At 38.6% G+C, this 17,701-nt stretch overlaps 1 protein-coding gene across 1 annotated transcript in view; it reads right to left on the reverse strand.

Moving 5' to 3' along the window:
- Positions 1-15,950, reverse strand: part of LOC104536192 (ubiquitin-conjugating enzyme E2 E2-like) — a gene marked incomplete at its 3' end in the record, with an annotated part of 50,489 nt that extends 34,539 nt beyond the window's left edge. The window contains exon 1 of the mRNA XM_010178751.1: positions 15,802-15,950. Within this exon, the coding sequence (XP_010177053.1) occupies positions 15,802-15,950 (149 nt within the window). The remainder of the gene's footprint in view (positions 1-15,801) is intronic.
- Positions 15,951-17,701: the final 1,751 nt, after the last annotated feature.

The raw sequence follows: 17,701 nt of genomic DNA on the forward strand, positions 1-17,701 counted from the left end.
GTTCCCCAGCTCTTCCTCTTGTGTTACAAGCTGCAATATCACATAGGGCTACAGTGATAAAGAAATAGCAGAAAAATTTCTTACAAAGCCTATTTTGCCAGCCATAGGTTGAATATTATTTCTGTTGAATACTGGCACGTTGGCAGTACTGGCTCCTGGTAAACCATATGATGTTTGGAACATATTCTGGGATTCAGATTTTCCTCTTAGTGATTAAAAATATTCATCATTTGTCCCAATCATGCTTTAACAAGACTGGAAAGAACTCTGTACTGATTTCAATAAAAATTAAACTCTTCACTAATACAGATTTGTATTTTGTTTAGTTGAATGCACACATGCTTGCCAGTAGAGGGGGTATAGCTCAACTATTTCTCTTTCTAGAAGGGGCTGTCACAACTGAGGACAATATAAAGAAGAAGAGGTAAACAGGAAAGCTGTGCAAATTTACATGCTTTTAGAAAGAGGAGGAGGGCTTCTGAAATGCAAAAGAAAAAAGCAGTAGAAAAATAAATATTAATTTCAAGCTTCTAGCAGTTTAATATAAGCCAAGCAAAAGACAGAAAAAATCACAAGTACCTTCAATTGATTTCAGACTGAAACCTCTTCTGTTAAGTATTTTATCTCAACAGTGTACATACCCTACTTATTTGAATACAGCAGTTTTGCATGTTAAAAATTCCAGGAATAAACCCAAGCATCATGTAATTCAATGAGCTTCTGCATTACAGCAAAATAAGATGTTGATGCATTCTCCTTGAGAAACGAGGGGTAAAAAACTTAATACCATTATGTGAGTCCAATCTAGTTGTACTGGAACAGTTGCATGATACTTTGCTATGTCCTCACTGGTAACAGCAAATTCTGGCGAGGAAAATTCCATCTCAAAAAATGGAGCACATCTCAAAGACAGACAGAAGATGCGTTTTTATGTTACAGAATTCCTGGCTGCCATCAAACCAACAGCAACTAGCAAAAGGAAAAATTTCATATTTCCAAAAATATGCTTCACCACTGCTGACAAATATACGAGCTGCCATTAACAAGCAATTTCATGCTTAAACTACTAAACTGACCTCTCATTTAGGAGGCCTGGGGTTTTGAGTAACTATATTACACATATTTATGTGAAGACCTCCCAAATTCCTTTCAGGCCAAAGTGTGGTTGCCCAACACTTTCCAAATTAGACTATTAGGTCATGATTCAAGAAAGCTCTTTAATAACTGCTTAATTACTAACCTAAATGTGTATGTGTTATTGTGCCCTTCAAAGTCAGACTCTGGAAACGGCGGCACCCAACACAGGAAACCCTTCTGGAGTTTGCTCCAGCCCAGTAAGTGAAGCATGCCTTGCAGAGCATGTCCAGAAGGATGTCTGGTCAGTTTTGAATTCTGCAGGAGCCTTGTAATACTTCAGAGAAATAGCTGTGTATTCTTAAACTCCAACTGCAGTGTAGTTTAAGATAAAAAAACCTGCCACAGTTTCTTAGAAAGTTAGAATGCTTTGTTATAGACCACAGCAATTCATGTTTAAGAGGCATAATACCCTAATGCTATACATCAAGCTATTCCTATACTGTAAAAGTGAAATAAACTCTAGTGTTGAGTCTTACAGCCCATGGATTCAAACGGAGTTAAAGGGCTGTAATTCAGGACAGCATTAGCTCAATTGTGGCCACTCAGTTTGTATGACTTAAACCAGTATTAGATGGGTAACCACGCACATCTGTTCTATACATGTAAATGACAGGGGTTTTATATACATCAGTTTCATGTATATAAGGTAGGCATCTACCAGTTAAACAACTCCATGTGTACCTGTGCTACCTAGTTCACTGTATCTCTGTTAATGCTGTTCAAGGTAATCTCAAGAGGTGGTTCTTCTTACAGGCCACACTTGCATAGGATGATTGACAACCACAGTGATCCAAACATTCTTAGAAATAATTTTGTCCATAGGAGGGAGTCTTTGCCCAGTGTACCCAGCTAAAGGCTTATAAAACTCAAGTCTACTTTATCCTCAGAAAAAAACAGAGGAAGGAAGAAAGAGAGAAAGAGAGAAAGAGAGAAAGAGAGAAAGAGAGAAAGAGAGAAAGAGAGAAAGAGAGAAAGAAAGAAAGAAAGAAAGAAAGAAAGAAAAAGGAGACAACGCTGCAGAAAAGAACAGAATTATTTTTTTTCTCACGCTAGACTGAACAGACACAAGTCCTGCCTGAGTGACTCTCTTCATCTCCCTAATTGCTCCATTTCCCCTTTAATCTCTCATAATTGTAATACTCTCAGACAGCCCTTCTCACCTCTAGTAAACTGCACCTTGCAGCTCACATGCTACCCAGAAGGAGAGGAAGGAAAACAAAGGCAGAAGGTCCCACTTCACCCAGCAAAAGGTCACGCAATTTTGTGGACCTAAAATGTCTATCCATATTAAATTCTTTTCAAGTGCCAGGAGGCTAATTATATAATTAATGAAAGGCCTGACATTAAATGAGTTAATTTTGTTCCCCTCTCTGTGGGTAACATGTAAATCTGAAATTTCCTCTTGGATTGTTAATTAATTTTTCTAATACAGACCGTAATTCTCTCGAGTGAGGGAAACCAATGAGAAGGATGTTTGGAGTCCAGGGGCACCATTGCCTAACAAACTCCTGTCATCAATGCCGAACAGAGAAACATTTACCTCCACTGTAACTAAAGCAATGGGGAGAACCGTGGCCAGTGGGCTGTAAAGTTTCTGGAAAAAGCTGGGTGTAATCTGTTGAAAGGATGTGTCTGGCTTTAGTGTCTGTGGCTGTATGCGTACCAGTCTGGACTGAAAGCTGTGAGATGTGGTTCAGTTTCTGACGGTCACAGGCTCCTCACCAAAAAGGACAGAAGATTCAATTAATTTCACTATGTCTCATTTCGAGTTGTAACATGAAGATAAAAAGCTCCTTTATGACACGGGGAGGAGAGGGAGAACAATCACTTACAAAAATACTTAAGAATAAGTAACTGAAATCCTTCCCTAACACCAAGTCAATACAGTTCAGGAAAAAAGAAAGTTCTTGATTCATTAAAGGAAAGAAAATACACCATTATATATATATTTTTTCCAGCAAAACTGAAAATACACCATTTTTTTATATATATATTTTTCAGCAAAACTATCTGGTTTATTTAAAAAAATATTTAAAAAAAAAGGAATTAATGTCAAATTTCACCCAGTTCTGCTCACTTAAGATTACCACAAGTTCAAGGATTTGAAAAAACAAATCGTAATCTTGATTTAAACTTTGTCTCACACACAGACTGCAGTTTCATGAGTAACTTCACCTTATTTACTGCTACTGAGAGCACCAGGTCGTGCCCTCCTTGTTGTCTGCGATTGTGCGCTCCAGCTCCCTTGTTTGTGCTGGCATCAGTGCCTGGGCAGCTGTGCAGCTGGACTGAAAATTAATCTGACCAGAGAAAAATAGAGGGTTTTTTTTCAGCTGAAGCAGCTCCCTGAACTGACAAGCCCTGCGCTGACACAGAGAGGAGCAGCGATGAATGGCTGAAGTATAAAGCAGAGGGAGGGACAACCTCTTTCAGTGACCCCAGGGATTTAAATAGGCTTAAATCCATCATGAAACCACTTCCTCAGCCTTATCCCCACTAGCCAGAGGAACCTTTTATATCTTCGGTGAGGGAGAGCATCTCCGCACAGACAGACGGCTAACAAGTTACTTCCCACAGATACGATCTGTGCATACATAGGAAATGCAAAGCTATTCAAGACAATTTGGCCTGGGATAAAACAGAGGTAAGCGACATTGCATTTACCATGGGACAGACTCTGGCCATGGCCAGACACCACCACAGCATTGCATGTGCTGGGTTTATGTCCCTTTTGGTAATATGAATTTTTACTTAGCAGAATATATATGACAACTCAGTATTTTAAATCTGCAAATAATGTTAGGAAAAGACTTATTTAACTCAAATCAATGCAGTAAAAGGGATCATAAAATTTATTTAATTGGAAAAAAATAAATTATTTCGGACCATACAAATTAATTTCTCCAGGAAAATATGGAAACATTCTAAAAGTAACAACATAAATATTCCTATAAGGGATCCCGAGATACAATTACAGCACTCCTAACATTTTTCCCTTCTGTAAGTCTTCGACAGAGTACTGATTTTAATACAAATACTAACATCATTAAGATAATTTCATACTTTATTTTGAAATACTTACTTTTTCTAAAATTCAGCTTTTATAATAAATGTTTAGTCCTAGATAAAACTTTTATTTCTCAGATTCTTGTGGGAACTTAAGAAAAAGGTCTCTGGTGACATGACCTGCATATTCTTTGCATATTCATAAAATAATTTGCAACAGAACTGTCGTAGAAAGTAGAAAATAATTTCATTGAAAGTCAAAACATAATTCAGTAATATCCTCAAATTTAATTTTTCATGATGTCAATACCACACTAATACTTCAGTCTTGTGTTGATTACATTTTTAATACTCTTTTATAAGCAGCTTAAAAATGGCAGCGTAAGAACAATGTCTTCATGTCATTTAAAAAGACCAACAACTGAAATGAATCTTCTGTGCAGTCATGCTTAAATCAATTAAATAGATCCAGAGCTTAGGAAAGTTCTCTAATTATACTTCAGTTACTAGCCAAGCTTTAAAAAATACAGAAAGAGAAAGAAAAAAGCTTCAAGTTTTCAGGTACCTCATCTTCCTTGTTACTACTTTGAATATGCAATGTTAAAAGACACCAATAATGAGTTCTTCATTTATGCCGAATGAGTTGATCATTTTCTTATGATGAAAGTATTTCTCTGAGCAGTAACACTTACTTAAATAAAAATATTCACAATCTTCTACTCCAGCTAATTAAAAGCACTCGGTCTGATTAAACATGATTCTGAACAATGTTTTCCATCCCTGTCCCTCCCTATTCCATTATAAATCAGTGCTCTTGAGTGAGCCAATGCTCTTAAGTACTGTCCCTACACTAATTTTATTTTTATTATTTCAAGAGTTCTTAAAAATATTAGCTCAAGCAAAACACGAAAGCATGAAGTCCTTACATGAAGGCCTAACAGATGTTTGCTAGCTTATTGTTTCTAACACTTTAATGAATGACCACTTCCACAAAACGAAATAGATAACATTTTGTGCTGTTGCTGAACGGCTGCATGGGCCATTTGGTAATTGGAAGGAAATGAGCTGACTCCCTCCACAAGCACGTGTGCTCTCCTTAGACCTCACACAGCAACTCGTCCTACAGCTCGGGGACAAGTCACAGCAGCTGGTATGGACAGAAAACAAACCCTCCATACATCACACTTCCCTTGCAGCTCCTGTGACCCCTAAATCGATGGTCTTCCAGTGGCGATAGCTCTGTGACAGCCATTTCGGCTGCCTGGCAACCAAGGATGGGTCTTGTTTTTTGTCTGCTTGTGACTTTCCCCTTGACACAACGCGGGGTCAGACGGTGGGGACGCTGGCCTCCCCGCCCCAGCAGCCTGGGGCTGGCGGGCGGTGACCGGGCAGAGCCAGCTCAGCTTTGCGTCCTCTCTCTGCATCAATGAGTGCTGTGCTCAGCAGCAGCCAGGGGGTTTTGGAGCCTTTGAATGGCTCTTGTCAGGCAGCTGCTTCTACAAACCAGGCTGGCAATCTGGCAGACCACAACCAACTTTCCTGGAATTAAAGGTTACTGGAAGACTAGACTATGGTCTAAACCACAGAAAAATAAAGGATATTAAAAAAAAAGACCTCCCTGCAACCTGTCTGCATCATGAGAATCAGAATAGGGCTGAGGTGAACATGGTTGAATTAACATACCACCTACACTTTTCCCATTTTTATTGCACAAATTCACCTGGTTAACTTTCTTAGCTGTAAAAAAGCCAAAGAAGCCCTGCCACAAAGTCCAGTATTGCTATTTAAACTATCAATAAAGTGAGCTTTTAATGCAGGTTTTTTTTCAGCTTGTAGTGTTTGTAAAAATGCCCGAGAGTCGTAATTAATTCTCCTAATATAAAAATAAAAATGTTTTTAAAATATTGTCTTAATTTTTTTAATGTTACCATTATAAATAATTGAGCAGCTAAATAAAAAAGTCAGAATACCACTTTGGTGCACATTTATTACTTTTGATACCATTTGCTGTTAACTTTATAGTACAATGAAAAACCTTTTTGTTAAAAACCAAAGAATTAGGCATGCAGTATATTTTCAAAGGAAGTTCCAGTCCATGTGAACAAAACACTACACTGGCAATGTAGCTCTCTGCAAAAAGAGACGTCTAAAGAGCGCGGCCTGCTAATGGAAGCTTTTTTAATTTTACCAGTGGAGCTCCCATTCATGTTGTGCAGCTTGGGAGCTGACTAAGACACACATCCAAAAAAAAAAGATAATTATTACTTTTCATAAAAGACAGAAAGTATAGCTGTAAGATTACCTTCTAAAATGCCTCCAGCTATCTGAATTTGGAGTAACACCTTTACAAGGGTAGAAGGTAACATCTCATGGTACCAAAGGCCAGGAGGGAAAGACAGGAATTTAAAGAAAAAGAGCAGCTCTTCTTTTTTGAATTTGCAGCCTAAAAAGTTCGAGGTAATTGTACAACTAACAGACCATGTTTAAACTTTGAAAGAACATTTGACAGATCAAACACAGAAGCTGTAAATTACCAGTAATGACAGTAATCTTTTCATTTAACTATCAGTATATCAAACCACAAACTCACTGAACACAATAATAACTTGAAGATAGCAATCTAAGGAGACTCAGTCTGTATATTTATTTGGTTCTCAGGTACACTGTTAAGCTGGAAGAGACAAATATGTTTGGTTTTCTAAGCAATAACAGAGATACAAAAAAAAGGTTTATGCAAGAACTAAAACACTGCCCAAAAAAATTACATTTCCCAAACACTGCAGGTACAGGGTCAGGTGCAGAAGAGCATTTTGGGCTGGAACACCCACATGAAGGGAAGGGCTGAGGGTTATTTCAGTGCAGCTACTGAAATAAGGGGAGCAGCCCAATGGCTGATCTTGCTTGTGCTCCAGTGCCCTCTGCCTGGCTGATCAAAGCCCTGAGGAAAGGATGGGACCATGTGAAATACCGAGATGAGTAGCTCTGGGACACGTGGTTATGTTCTCTGTACCACTTTTGTTTTGAGCAAGTTTGCTGGCCTGGGAGTCTGGCCTGGTTCAAACTTCAGAATTCTTCCCATGCAATGAATTTGCTCATGTGTGCATTATTTTGGTACCAGGATATTTCTACTTGGAAAAAACTTCATTGATGCCTTTAGCAGTGTAGGTATTTCCTTTGGTAAAACAAAAAAATAATACACAAACATAAGAAAACTCTCTATCAGTATAAGTGAACTACATGATGGTGACTGTTTTAAATACGTGTATGGATTTAATTAAAGTGATAACATTTTATAATGTAAATAATGCAAAAAGAATCAATGATAATCAGCCATAATTTGCACTGTAACAAAAATACTAAAACCAGGCAGTAAAACCATGTGCTACTTCAATTACACCTGCTTCTGTTTTTCCTGACAATGAAGCACTTCATACAAATACTGCACTTTCAGTGCTCAGTGTTAAAGCCTACGAGGGAGAATCAAGACCGCACAGCAATCTGATTTTATTCTTCTCTCTTTTCCCTCTCCTATGAAGTCTTTTTGTGAAAGCAGTATTCTCTAAAACTGTTTCACATCAATCAGAGCCCACCATTTGCCATCTATACATGCAGCCTTTTAAAGATGTGACTACTGTAACTTTGTGTTTAACACTGCACTACACATTTGCAAGTCTACATTTTTATCTAACCAAACACCATATACATTTTTAATGGATGGACTAGCATCTCTTTTGCCTGTTTTTCTTCTTACAATACACACAGTACTGTGTACAGCTGGTGGCCAGTTTATTACTGAGTGACTGGGGATGTTTTCTGCAGCAGCAGGAGATTAGCAAGTGTTTGGCGTTAAACGTGCGAAGGGATTTGGACACGGCAATGCTGAGGGTCATTGCTTCTCATCTTAAACGCCTAGACCAAGCTGCTCAGGACTGGGTTAGTTGCCTGAGTTCCCTGCGCATGGGACAATTGGATGCCTCAGAAAGGAATTCAGAGCAGAGAATAAGGTTGAGCTGGGAGCTGTTGAAACTAGCCAAGAGAAACGCTAAGGGAAGGGTGTGGCTCAAATTCTTCTTCCTTTGCAGCTTAGGCATCTTTTTTATGGCCTGCAAGGTACTGCCTGTTTCAGATAGGGTTTCAAAGGCCCAGATCTACCCTAACGTGTTCTGGTGCCTCGCTTCATCCTTTCACAAACAAAACAAGATAGGTGCCTACTCTTCAAATACTGTTGTAGGGGCAGAATACAGAGGACATGGGGGTCTTTAGCTTGCCATGGTCCAGACCTACACTTTTCACTTCCCAGGAGAATGTTCCAACCCCATTACACTTGGGGAAAAAACAGGGGTGGGACAGAGGAAGGGGTCACTGTCCCCTTTCTGCCTAAATTGTGTCAGTACTGCAATAAAGGCAATTTACTTAGTTAAAGCAAAAGGTAAGTAGCCTATTTTAGGCTTAGCCTAATTAAGGCTTTACAGTAGTTTATTGCTTCTTGGACAAAAATCCAGTCTATTGCCTTTTATATTATATTACCCATTATGCTCATACTCTTATTCCCCTGGTATGTGACAGTCTCTTAGGATTCTTCACGCTTCTATTTAAATTCCAGGGACGCACTGCTTAGCAGTGACATTCAATTAATTATCCACTTAATAAATAACTGTATATAATTGAATATCTTTGTAAGTATTAAACATAGAATATATTCATTGTTAAAATTTAAAATCTTTAGTTATATGCTTGGAGCCAGTGAATGGCATTGTTCACATTAAAATAAAATCAGGGGATTACAACACAGAATGCTTATGTGTAGAAATGGATCATTTGCAATTTCAGAAAATAGATAATTTACAAAGTTTAAAATAAAATGCATGATTGCATTGTTCTAAGCATTGAGGTACTGAACAAAAGGCTTCCGCTTTCTTATCAGCATCAATTATGGCATAAGTATGAATAATATGAATTGTGATTGAATCATTACTAACCATTTTTGCATAAATTTCCACTTCCACTTCACCAATATAACATTTTTATAAAAGATAAAATTATTATTCTTCTAAAAGGCATAAAGAAAAAACACAGAGCCTGATCTGTGACAATTATTAAGGAGAAGATGATCTCTCTATCCTTAACAGTTATGGCTAATAACACTCCTGGATTGTATTTCCCAGCCATCACCCCCATGCAGAAAGTCTTAACCTCAGTTTTGATGAAGCCCGAATTGAGACAAGGTTTATCTTCTGTAGTCTCTTAAGGTAGTCTTATGCTTTCCAGATGCTCAGAATCTGGGGACCACGTCTACCACACAAACGGGGTGCCAGCAGGATTTGTTTGTTCTTTCGGGAAGCCACAGTAGGTGCAGAAAGAGAAGCTAGCTTGCTTTTGGCCTGTGTTACAGGCGTATGCCCAGTTACACAGAAAATGGAATAGCATCTGGTGGGAGGACAGAAATTGTGGTGTTATGAGTGTGTGAGACACACCAGGCTGGGCACTGCAGCCTATTAATGTAGGGGATGGGGGAAGAATGATCAATCCTGGGTTAATTATGGAGCCAGCAGATCATTCAGCAGCTAATATTTCTTTTGTCTGGAAGGTGACTTGAAACGGTGACAGCAAAAGATGATTACCATATAAACACTATACATTTCAATACCTTTCAAACGTAAGCCTTAATTTGGACCAGGAAAAAGATGAGATTAAAAGAAACTTGCACTTCAAGCATATGATAATCAATCATGCAGGGAAAAAAAAAGTTTGATTATATGTATTGCATTACTTAAGTGCTCTTTGAAGGCAGATGAGATGAAACGTATGTTTAAATATGTCAAACATGTTCAAGGAATATTTTAAACAGCTATTGTACACCGAGATTCTCCACTTAAATTTGAGAAGAAACTTCTTCTCAGTGAGGGTGACAGAGCACTGGAACAGGCTGCCCAGAGAGGTTGTGGAGTCTCCTTCTCTGGAGACATTCAAAACCCGCCTGGACGCCTTCCTGTGCAACCTCATCTAGATGTTCCTGCTCCGGCAGGGGGATTGGACTAGATGATCTTTTGAGGTCCCTTCCAATCCCTAACGTTCTGTGATTCTGTGATTCTGAGATGTCTTAAAGGATGTGCTTGAGGGACCATAGATGTGGGCCCTCATCTTAAAGTGAGATACCCTGAAACGCTGGACTCCAGGTTCCATAAATCACTTCACACATGCGCATACGGGGACTAGGGACTGTAGCACAGCAATTTTGCTACATGTTCAAGCAAAAGTATTGTTTTTTCCAGAAGTTATTTAACACACTGAAAGAACCCACAGAATGCAGCAGGAAGCAATGTAGTACCATGTTTGATAACGATTTCTCTCCCTGTTTGTGCAGTTGTCTCTCTAAAGACCATCTTCTGTGAGGTTTTCTTTAGGAGTCTCTGGATTGGTAAAAAGGCTTTTAGGTTTTCTGCTCTCTGTCGTTTATAAGTTTTGTCATGCATCAAAGGGACTACTGATGCATATAAATCATTAAACAAAATTTAATGAAGGACAATGCAGGTGTTTAATTGTAAACATCTGCTATAAATCTTTCAAGGAACCCTGGAAAGTAGGGGGCACAGCGATTTATCAGGGTCTTACTTGTGGAAACATCTTCATTTGAATAAAACTAAGTGAAGCATAAAGCAAAGATTTGTGAGACAAAAGAATGTGTTATTATTACAAGGAGGAGTTTTCTCTATCACACAGAAAGTGACAAGTGTAAGCTAGGTTACTTGCTTTACTGAAATGAAAACTGAAAGTTGCATTGTTACTTAATTACCTTCAAAGATAAATTTTATATGAAAGCTCCAAATTTCTTTATGGCACACAGAAGGATAAACTGGCCTATGTGAACATTGAGACTTCTGGTATTCACTATAAAAACGAAGTTAACTGTGTTAAGATGAAAATGTTTTGCAGAGCGCTGCCCAGTAGTAATGCCTAAGAAAAAAACAGTATTTAAGAAAATTGCAGAGGACAAGGAAGAAGATGATTATGGAGAGATGATTTACAGTCCTGTTTTACAACCCAACAAGAACACTGGAAGGAATGCCTGATGATCGGAATAACTGCATGAACAAACACACTGATAATCATACAACTTTACAGATAAATTAGCATGGCTTTCCTAGGGAATTAATATTTTTCAAAAGCTCAGATTATGGCAGATGGTAGTAGGATGTTCTCTTTTACAGATCTGTATTACCAAGTGTACAGTTAAAATACAACCTCCTTATTCTACACCCTTCATTTACACATAGGGAGTTGGATGGATTCCCCTTGCACATCCAGAGGCAGTGACACAGGGTCTTATTTTCCAGACCGTGTGTATCTGGGCTCTATGGTAGTATTCAAAATGAAACAAGTGCTTTCTAAGCTTCCTCATGTTCAGCTGCTCTCTACGACATTTGACTTCTGAGCATTGCTTCCTTGTTGTCTTACCATGCTCGTGTGGTTTTATACAGAGTTGCCCATTTGCACTGCAGCCTTCTTGTAGAACCTTTATAGGCTCATATGAATGGCTGCTGAGTCAGGAAGCTCTTTACGGAGGACACCCTTTGTGATACTGCTTCCTGCTACCTTCTGTGTACACTTGCAAATCTACAGCCAAGATGTGTAATTTTGTCTTCAGAAGCCTACATGCAGAGCCTTTACCAACTGTAAGGGTTCACTCCTTCCTGGAACTTTTAAGTATTAGCTTCTTAAAAACACATTTTCAAAACAATTATTTAAGAAGGCCATTGTAGATATTGCTGTGGCCATTATCATCCCTTTGCATGAAAGTGCTGGCAATCAGCTTCATCACAGAGTGTACCAGGACCAACCCCACTGGCACATGCAGGTACAACCACTTAACTACACAACGGCACCTACAATCTCAGTAATCCATTAAAAGCTCTCCCTCCCTGTGGTGCCAAGAACAGCCATCACTCTCAGGAGACCTGAGATGGGGAAGGGGTGTATGTGCTGTGAGCCCCAAGCCTCTGCATTGCCATCATCCTAGGCAGACCTGCTCCATGGCGCCCTGGGAGGCACCGTACCGTGTGGGTGGGTTAGTGCAGGCCAGTGTGCCAGTGCTTGCGATGGCCTCTTCTGCTTTCCTAGTACTTTTTTATGGCTGTCTTCATCATGTTCAGCTGGGTACTAACCAGGAATTGCAATGAAACTTTCTGTGTGAATCTGTGGACTTCATTTCTTAGTCAAAGCATTCTTTATTTTGTCAAGGTAGTGCAAAACCCATGCTGTATGAATGTAATACTTTTTCTGAATAGTCTTTACTAATCTTAAAAACAACTGAACTTCCTCGTCGCTGTTTTCTTTTATGGACACCATGCCATACCAAGATGTAATTTGGTTTTTTTTTTAATATCCATTTTTTTCACATAAATTTTTTACTGTAATGCTCAATAAATACTTAAGTGCCAGCATGAAGCGGATTATTGTTAACATGTTGCAGGAAAATTGCACAGTGCTAAAGCTTGCAATAAAAATAAGCAGAACGCCCACTGTTAATACACTGTAGTTAAGTGTATTAGCTGTTTTCAAAAGCATTAACTCCCACATAAATAGCAATGCTATTTTGTCCAATATATTATTATCAGACAGTGAAAATCAGTTGGGGACTATCTAAAGCCTTTATGCCCATATGTATTAAACCAAAATTGTTTCACAAAATTAGGAAACTGTGTAGGGATAGCACTTACAATTTTACTAGGTGTAAACAAATAATAATAATAATAATAAATTATGAAATTACAGGCTAGTCATACAAATGACTCTTCCTTGTTCCCCACTCGATATTCAAAATCATCGATCTTTTTTTCTCCACCTCTCACTTTTTTAAATTGTATTTTCTGTATCATTAGCTGGTGAGACTTCATAAATTTTAAGCTCTTGTACTTTTCCCTTAACCAGAGTGGGAAAACTAATATTGGATAAAAATGATACATAAGAAGAAGCAATTGTTAATGATCCTAATGCGGCAGTAGAAGCTCTTCACGAATTTACTGATTATCCTTTTGTTTCCACTTCCTGTTCATCTGCCTCAGCAGCGACATCATGAAAATAATAATAATAATCTGGACCCAGATTCTCAAAGTGGTTTGCAAATATTAATTAATTGCAAACCTAATTAAGCCTCTGAGACAGATTTTATGCTCCTATTGTGCTTTGGAGACCTATGTGCATCTCTTCTTAAAGTGTATTTCTTCTCCTTATGGGGCTGTTCAGAGCCCTCTGAAATTAAGAGGGGAAGGGGGAAGAATATTAAGGGGCAGGAGACAGGGAAGGGGGAAGTGAGGGAGGGAAAAGGGAAAGGAGAGAAAGAGAACAAACCCCTCTTATGTAATATGCTGGGCTCTAACTACCCGACACAGGAAAAAACACAGAAGAATCACAGAATGGTCAGGGGTGGAAGGGACCTCTGAAGATCCAGTCCAACCCCCCTGCTAGAGCAGGACCACCTGGAGAAGATCACACATAGGAACACTATGCTGTGTTTTCATAGCATTTTCTGTTAGCAGTAGTATTAAAGATGACTATGTTTTGTCCTGAGGTACTGCTATGTGACAAAAAGTAAAAACAGGACTAAAATGGTAAAAACTGTCAAACTGTATCTTAATTTTACACATTCTCAGAAGACAACCGTCACCTGGAACCCAGCAAGCTCTGCTTCACATGTGGCTGTGGTTTTGGGCTTGGACTGAGCTGCAGGGGTGCGCTGCCACGCGTTTGGGCATGCTGTCACACTGTAGGTGTAAGTCCTGCCACATTCCCTTTCTGGTGTCAAACTGTCACAAGCCCAAATAACAATTTTTCAACAACAACAGAAAAACTCTTGAAAATCTATCTTCTAGGGAAGCTACTAAGGATTTTCCTTTCTTTTTGGGAAATATACTTTACTGAAAAGCCAGGATGTGTGTCCCTTGGAATAATTATTATAGGAAATGCTTTCTTTTCCACCTCTTTTTGCTATGGTGCTCTTCTTTTTCAGAAATCCCTCATTACCCAAATATAAAGAGAATACTGCTGGTTACCTTTTTTCTCACTTAAACATCATAGATAGTCAGGTAATTCTGCTATGCAAGCACTGTTCTTCTGACTTTAAAAATTAGATAAGAATTATTTCAGTCCTAAAAAAGCAGCCATTTAAGTCTCATCCCATCACAGTAAGAGCAAGTAGAACAGACCAATTTGAGCCAACAAAAAATTTAGTTTTAAATCCCTGATTGTCAACAAAATATCTGTTCATCCTAATGGAAATTCACATGATTCTGTAACACAGGTGATTTGCCAAAGGGAAGAAACTACGCAGTCCTTCAGACATCCTACCAAAATAAAATATTCCTCTTGTAAACAGCACACAGGCTCATGAAGAGCAATGCAAGAACTGCAGCTCCAGTGATGTTTAGGACACTGCAGAAGTCCTAAAACTGGGAGGACAAGTTTAAAACATTTCCTTTAAGACTGTAATAATCAAAAGTGTTTGAAATGACCAATTCTGACTAGCAGAATCTGAAAATTTGAATACTCAGTGAAAATATCAATCTTATTTTTAAAATTAATTTCATTTTTTTTCTTTTTTCTTCAGCTAATAGACTTAAGTTGGACTGAGTGATGGTGAAAAGGAATTATAAATAATCTATCAATTTATTCTACCAAATGCATACTCTATAATGAGTACTGACATAAAATGAAAGCAATTTCCCTGATATTTTGGTCAAATTAAGTAATTTGGTTTACTCATTTTGTTTCTGAGAAGAGCAGTTGAACAGATGACAGTGGTTCTGATCCTCCCAGCATTTCTGTATTTTGGAATACAAAACTATGGATAATGTTTTAGAGGTGAATTTCATATGAGATGAAATAGCTGAATGCATTGAAGGATTTAATAAAATGATAAAAAGATAAAACAAAACAACTTGCAGCTTTATCAACCAATCATTTCATAAATCTTTAAACACATTTTTTATAAAAACAACCTACAGGCTTATAAATGAGAACATAATTCTTTAAGAAAATGAAAACCTGAGATTTGAAGCTGTGTGAAAGTCTTGCAGGAAGGGAGTTGTAATATGCTGGCAATGCTCTCTGGAGCAGCAGATGGCAGGAGTAACTCTGTTTCTTACCTTTATTCACCATATGCCATTTGACTGATTAAACTGTATTTATGTAGAAAAAATCATATAAAACAATACACATAACTACAGCTCTTCAGTGCACATCATCCCACTAATTTTTCTGTGTTCTGGTAATCCATCTGCATACCTCATGCATTTCTGTGCAGGCTTTCCTCTTCTCCCTGTGTGAACTGCATATAACCCATACTCCAGACTGCTAAAGCTGTGATCTTCCTAATTGGCTGAGTAAACACAGCTGATTCTAGAAGAGGAGGGGAGACCTGTAGAAAGGATCAAGGTACTTCAGAAGGTCTTGGTAATCCAACAGGTGGCAACTTTCTTTCTCAGCACAAATCTGTACTGCCAGATGATGTGGGAAGAATAGCACATCTTTCATTTCAGAATGAGTTTCTTCTATTTTGACTGATTTGATCACTGCAGGCAGCAGCCAGGTGAGCATCAGATCAGCTCTCGACGCACCTTACACATCCTTACTCAAGGGCTTTTCCCTTTCTCCTCCAAATACCCAACACCTTCATTCCTTGTCCCCTTCTCTTCCGAATACCAGCCATTTCTCTCCCATTTCTTCCAGCAATGCTCCCGCTCACTTCCACAGCTAATGTGGCACCATCTGTCCATGGCGCGCTCCGTGCTGCTTGCCCCGCTGCAAGGCATGGCGGTGCTCCACACCTCCTGCCCCAGCCACCCACAGTGCCACAGGAGTGAAGAGAGAAGTTGACATGTGTCACTGCATTGGGTCAGAACCGTGGGTGGTGTGCTCTAATCCGCCTTCATCAACATGCAATCATGTATTCCACTCTGCCGAGCCTCGCAGGTGGTCCAGTGCATCCCTGTGGCTGTGGCTTTCAGACTCCGTCCTGGCATGTGGGCTAGGCACTGTGGCAGGGTCCTGTGGAGTTCTCCTTGGGTAGGTGTTTTGTTTGTAAAAACGGTAATACTCAATAAAGAAACTGAATGGCTTGTAGATTCAAGGCGAAGTTTAATTTGCTTCACCTGATGTGATTTTTCTCATTTCCCTGAGCAAGGTGAGGCTCATTCCCACCTTGCTGATGAATGCTCCACTGATGCCAGGTATAGCCTGGAGACAACTGAGCCGGATGGAAGGGGCTTGGTAGGTATGAGTGAATAGGGGAAGATTAAGAAAAAACACAGAGACCACCAGGACTAATGCAGGGGGAAAACAGGGGGCTGTAAGAAGAGTGGGAGAAAGACATCAGATATCCACCCAACCAATTCTGTTTAAACCAGGCAAAACTTTATTCTCAAATAAGTGAGCTAAGATTTGTCTGCAAAACTGACAGAATCAGCAAGCTGGGAATGACTGGTTCCAGTGATTGCACTGACCGAGAGCTCCTCGGTTTGACTTCAGCAGGGATTTACCATCTGCTGCAGCTGACAATTGTAGCCCATTGTTAAAAACGGCTTCTAATAGCTTCAAGCCATTATTCTTTGTCTTGATATCTTCAGACTGGGAATAATTCCCTCCTTCATCTACGCAGTTACTCTGAAAGTATTTATACATTATAATTGGGTCCCTTCCTTCCATCCTACTGAGCTTTCTCTAGGCTGTAGGACTGTCTTATAAATTATTCTATCCTATCCTTCAATCACATTGTTATTTTTTAAAAAAATAAAGCTTCAGATATGAAGCATGTAATACTTCTGATGCTGCAGGATCCAATAATGTGAAATACACATTTATAAACTGCACAAAATAGAGTCTCAAAAGACAAAGTGAAATAAAATAGCTCTCCACATTCAAAAGATTATCTGGATGGGTTCCATGAATATTCATAATACAGGTTGAAATTTCTGTTAGTTAAAGCTATTAAAATACACAAAGGAAAAAATAACAAAGATTTCAATAACATTCAGCAATCAACTCAGTGAAGCTTCTGCTAGTTATTAAATCTGTTGTGGGCTTTTTGTAAAATATTCCAAATCACTTAAACATACAGCTGAAATGGTGAACCAGAATGTCTTGCCAAAATGTCTTAAAGGATACAGATAATTTGAATCACACACACGCACATCTTGTTTTTTTAATTTCAGTATGTTATTAATTCTTCTCTCTCCATGACTATAACTAATAAAACAGATTCTTATTTTAGCTAGCTCTGGATTAGATATGGAGTATTCTGATTGAAAATCACAATTTTAAATGATGGCCTAAAGTATCCTGATTAAAGAAAAAGAAGTATTACCATTTTGTGGGGTTTTTTAGGTATTTGGACTCAAATAGAACTTTGATACCATATATGAGGCAAATACAAATTTGAAAGAGGCGTACTAATCTGAAACAGGTATTTAAAAACTGGATTAAAATTTCCCGGGTACAAAGAAACTAATACAAACTAGCAAAGCTAATTAAACTGTCCCTGTGAAAAGTTCCTTATTTAACACTG

This window comes from Mesitornis unicolor, unplaced genomic scaffold (assembly GCF_000695765.1).
Source record: "Mesitornis unicolor isolate BGI_N332 unplaced genomic scaffold, ASM69576v1 scaffold44890, whole genome shotgun sequence".
In the NCBI taxonomy this organism is placed as follows: domain Eukaryota; kingdom Metazoa; phylum Chordata; class Aves; order Mesitornithiformes; family Mesitornithidae; genus Mesitornis; species Mesitornis unicolor.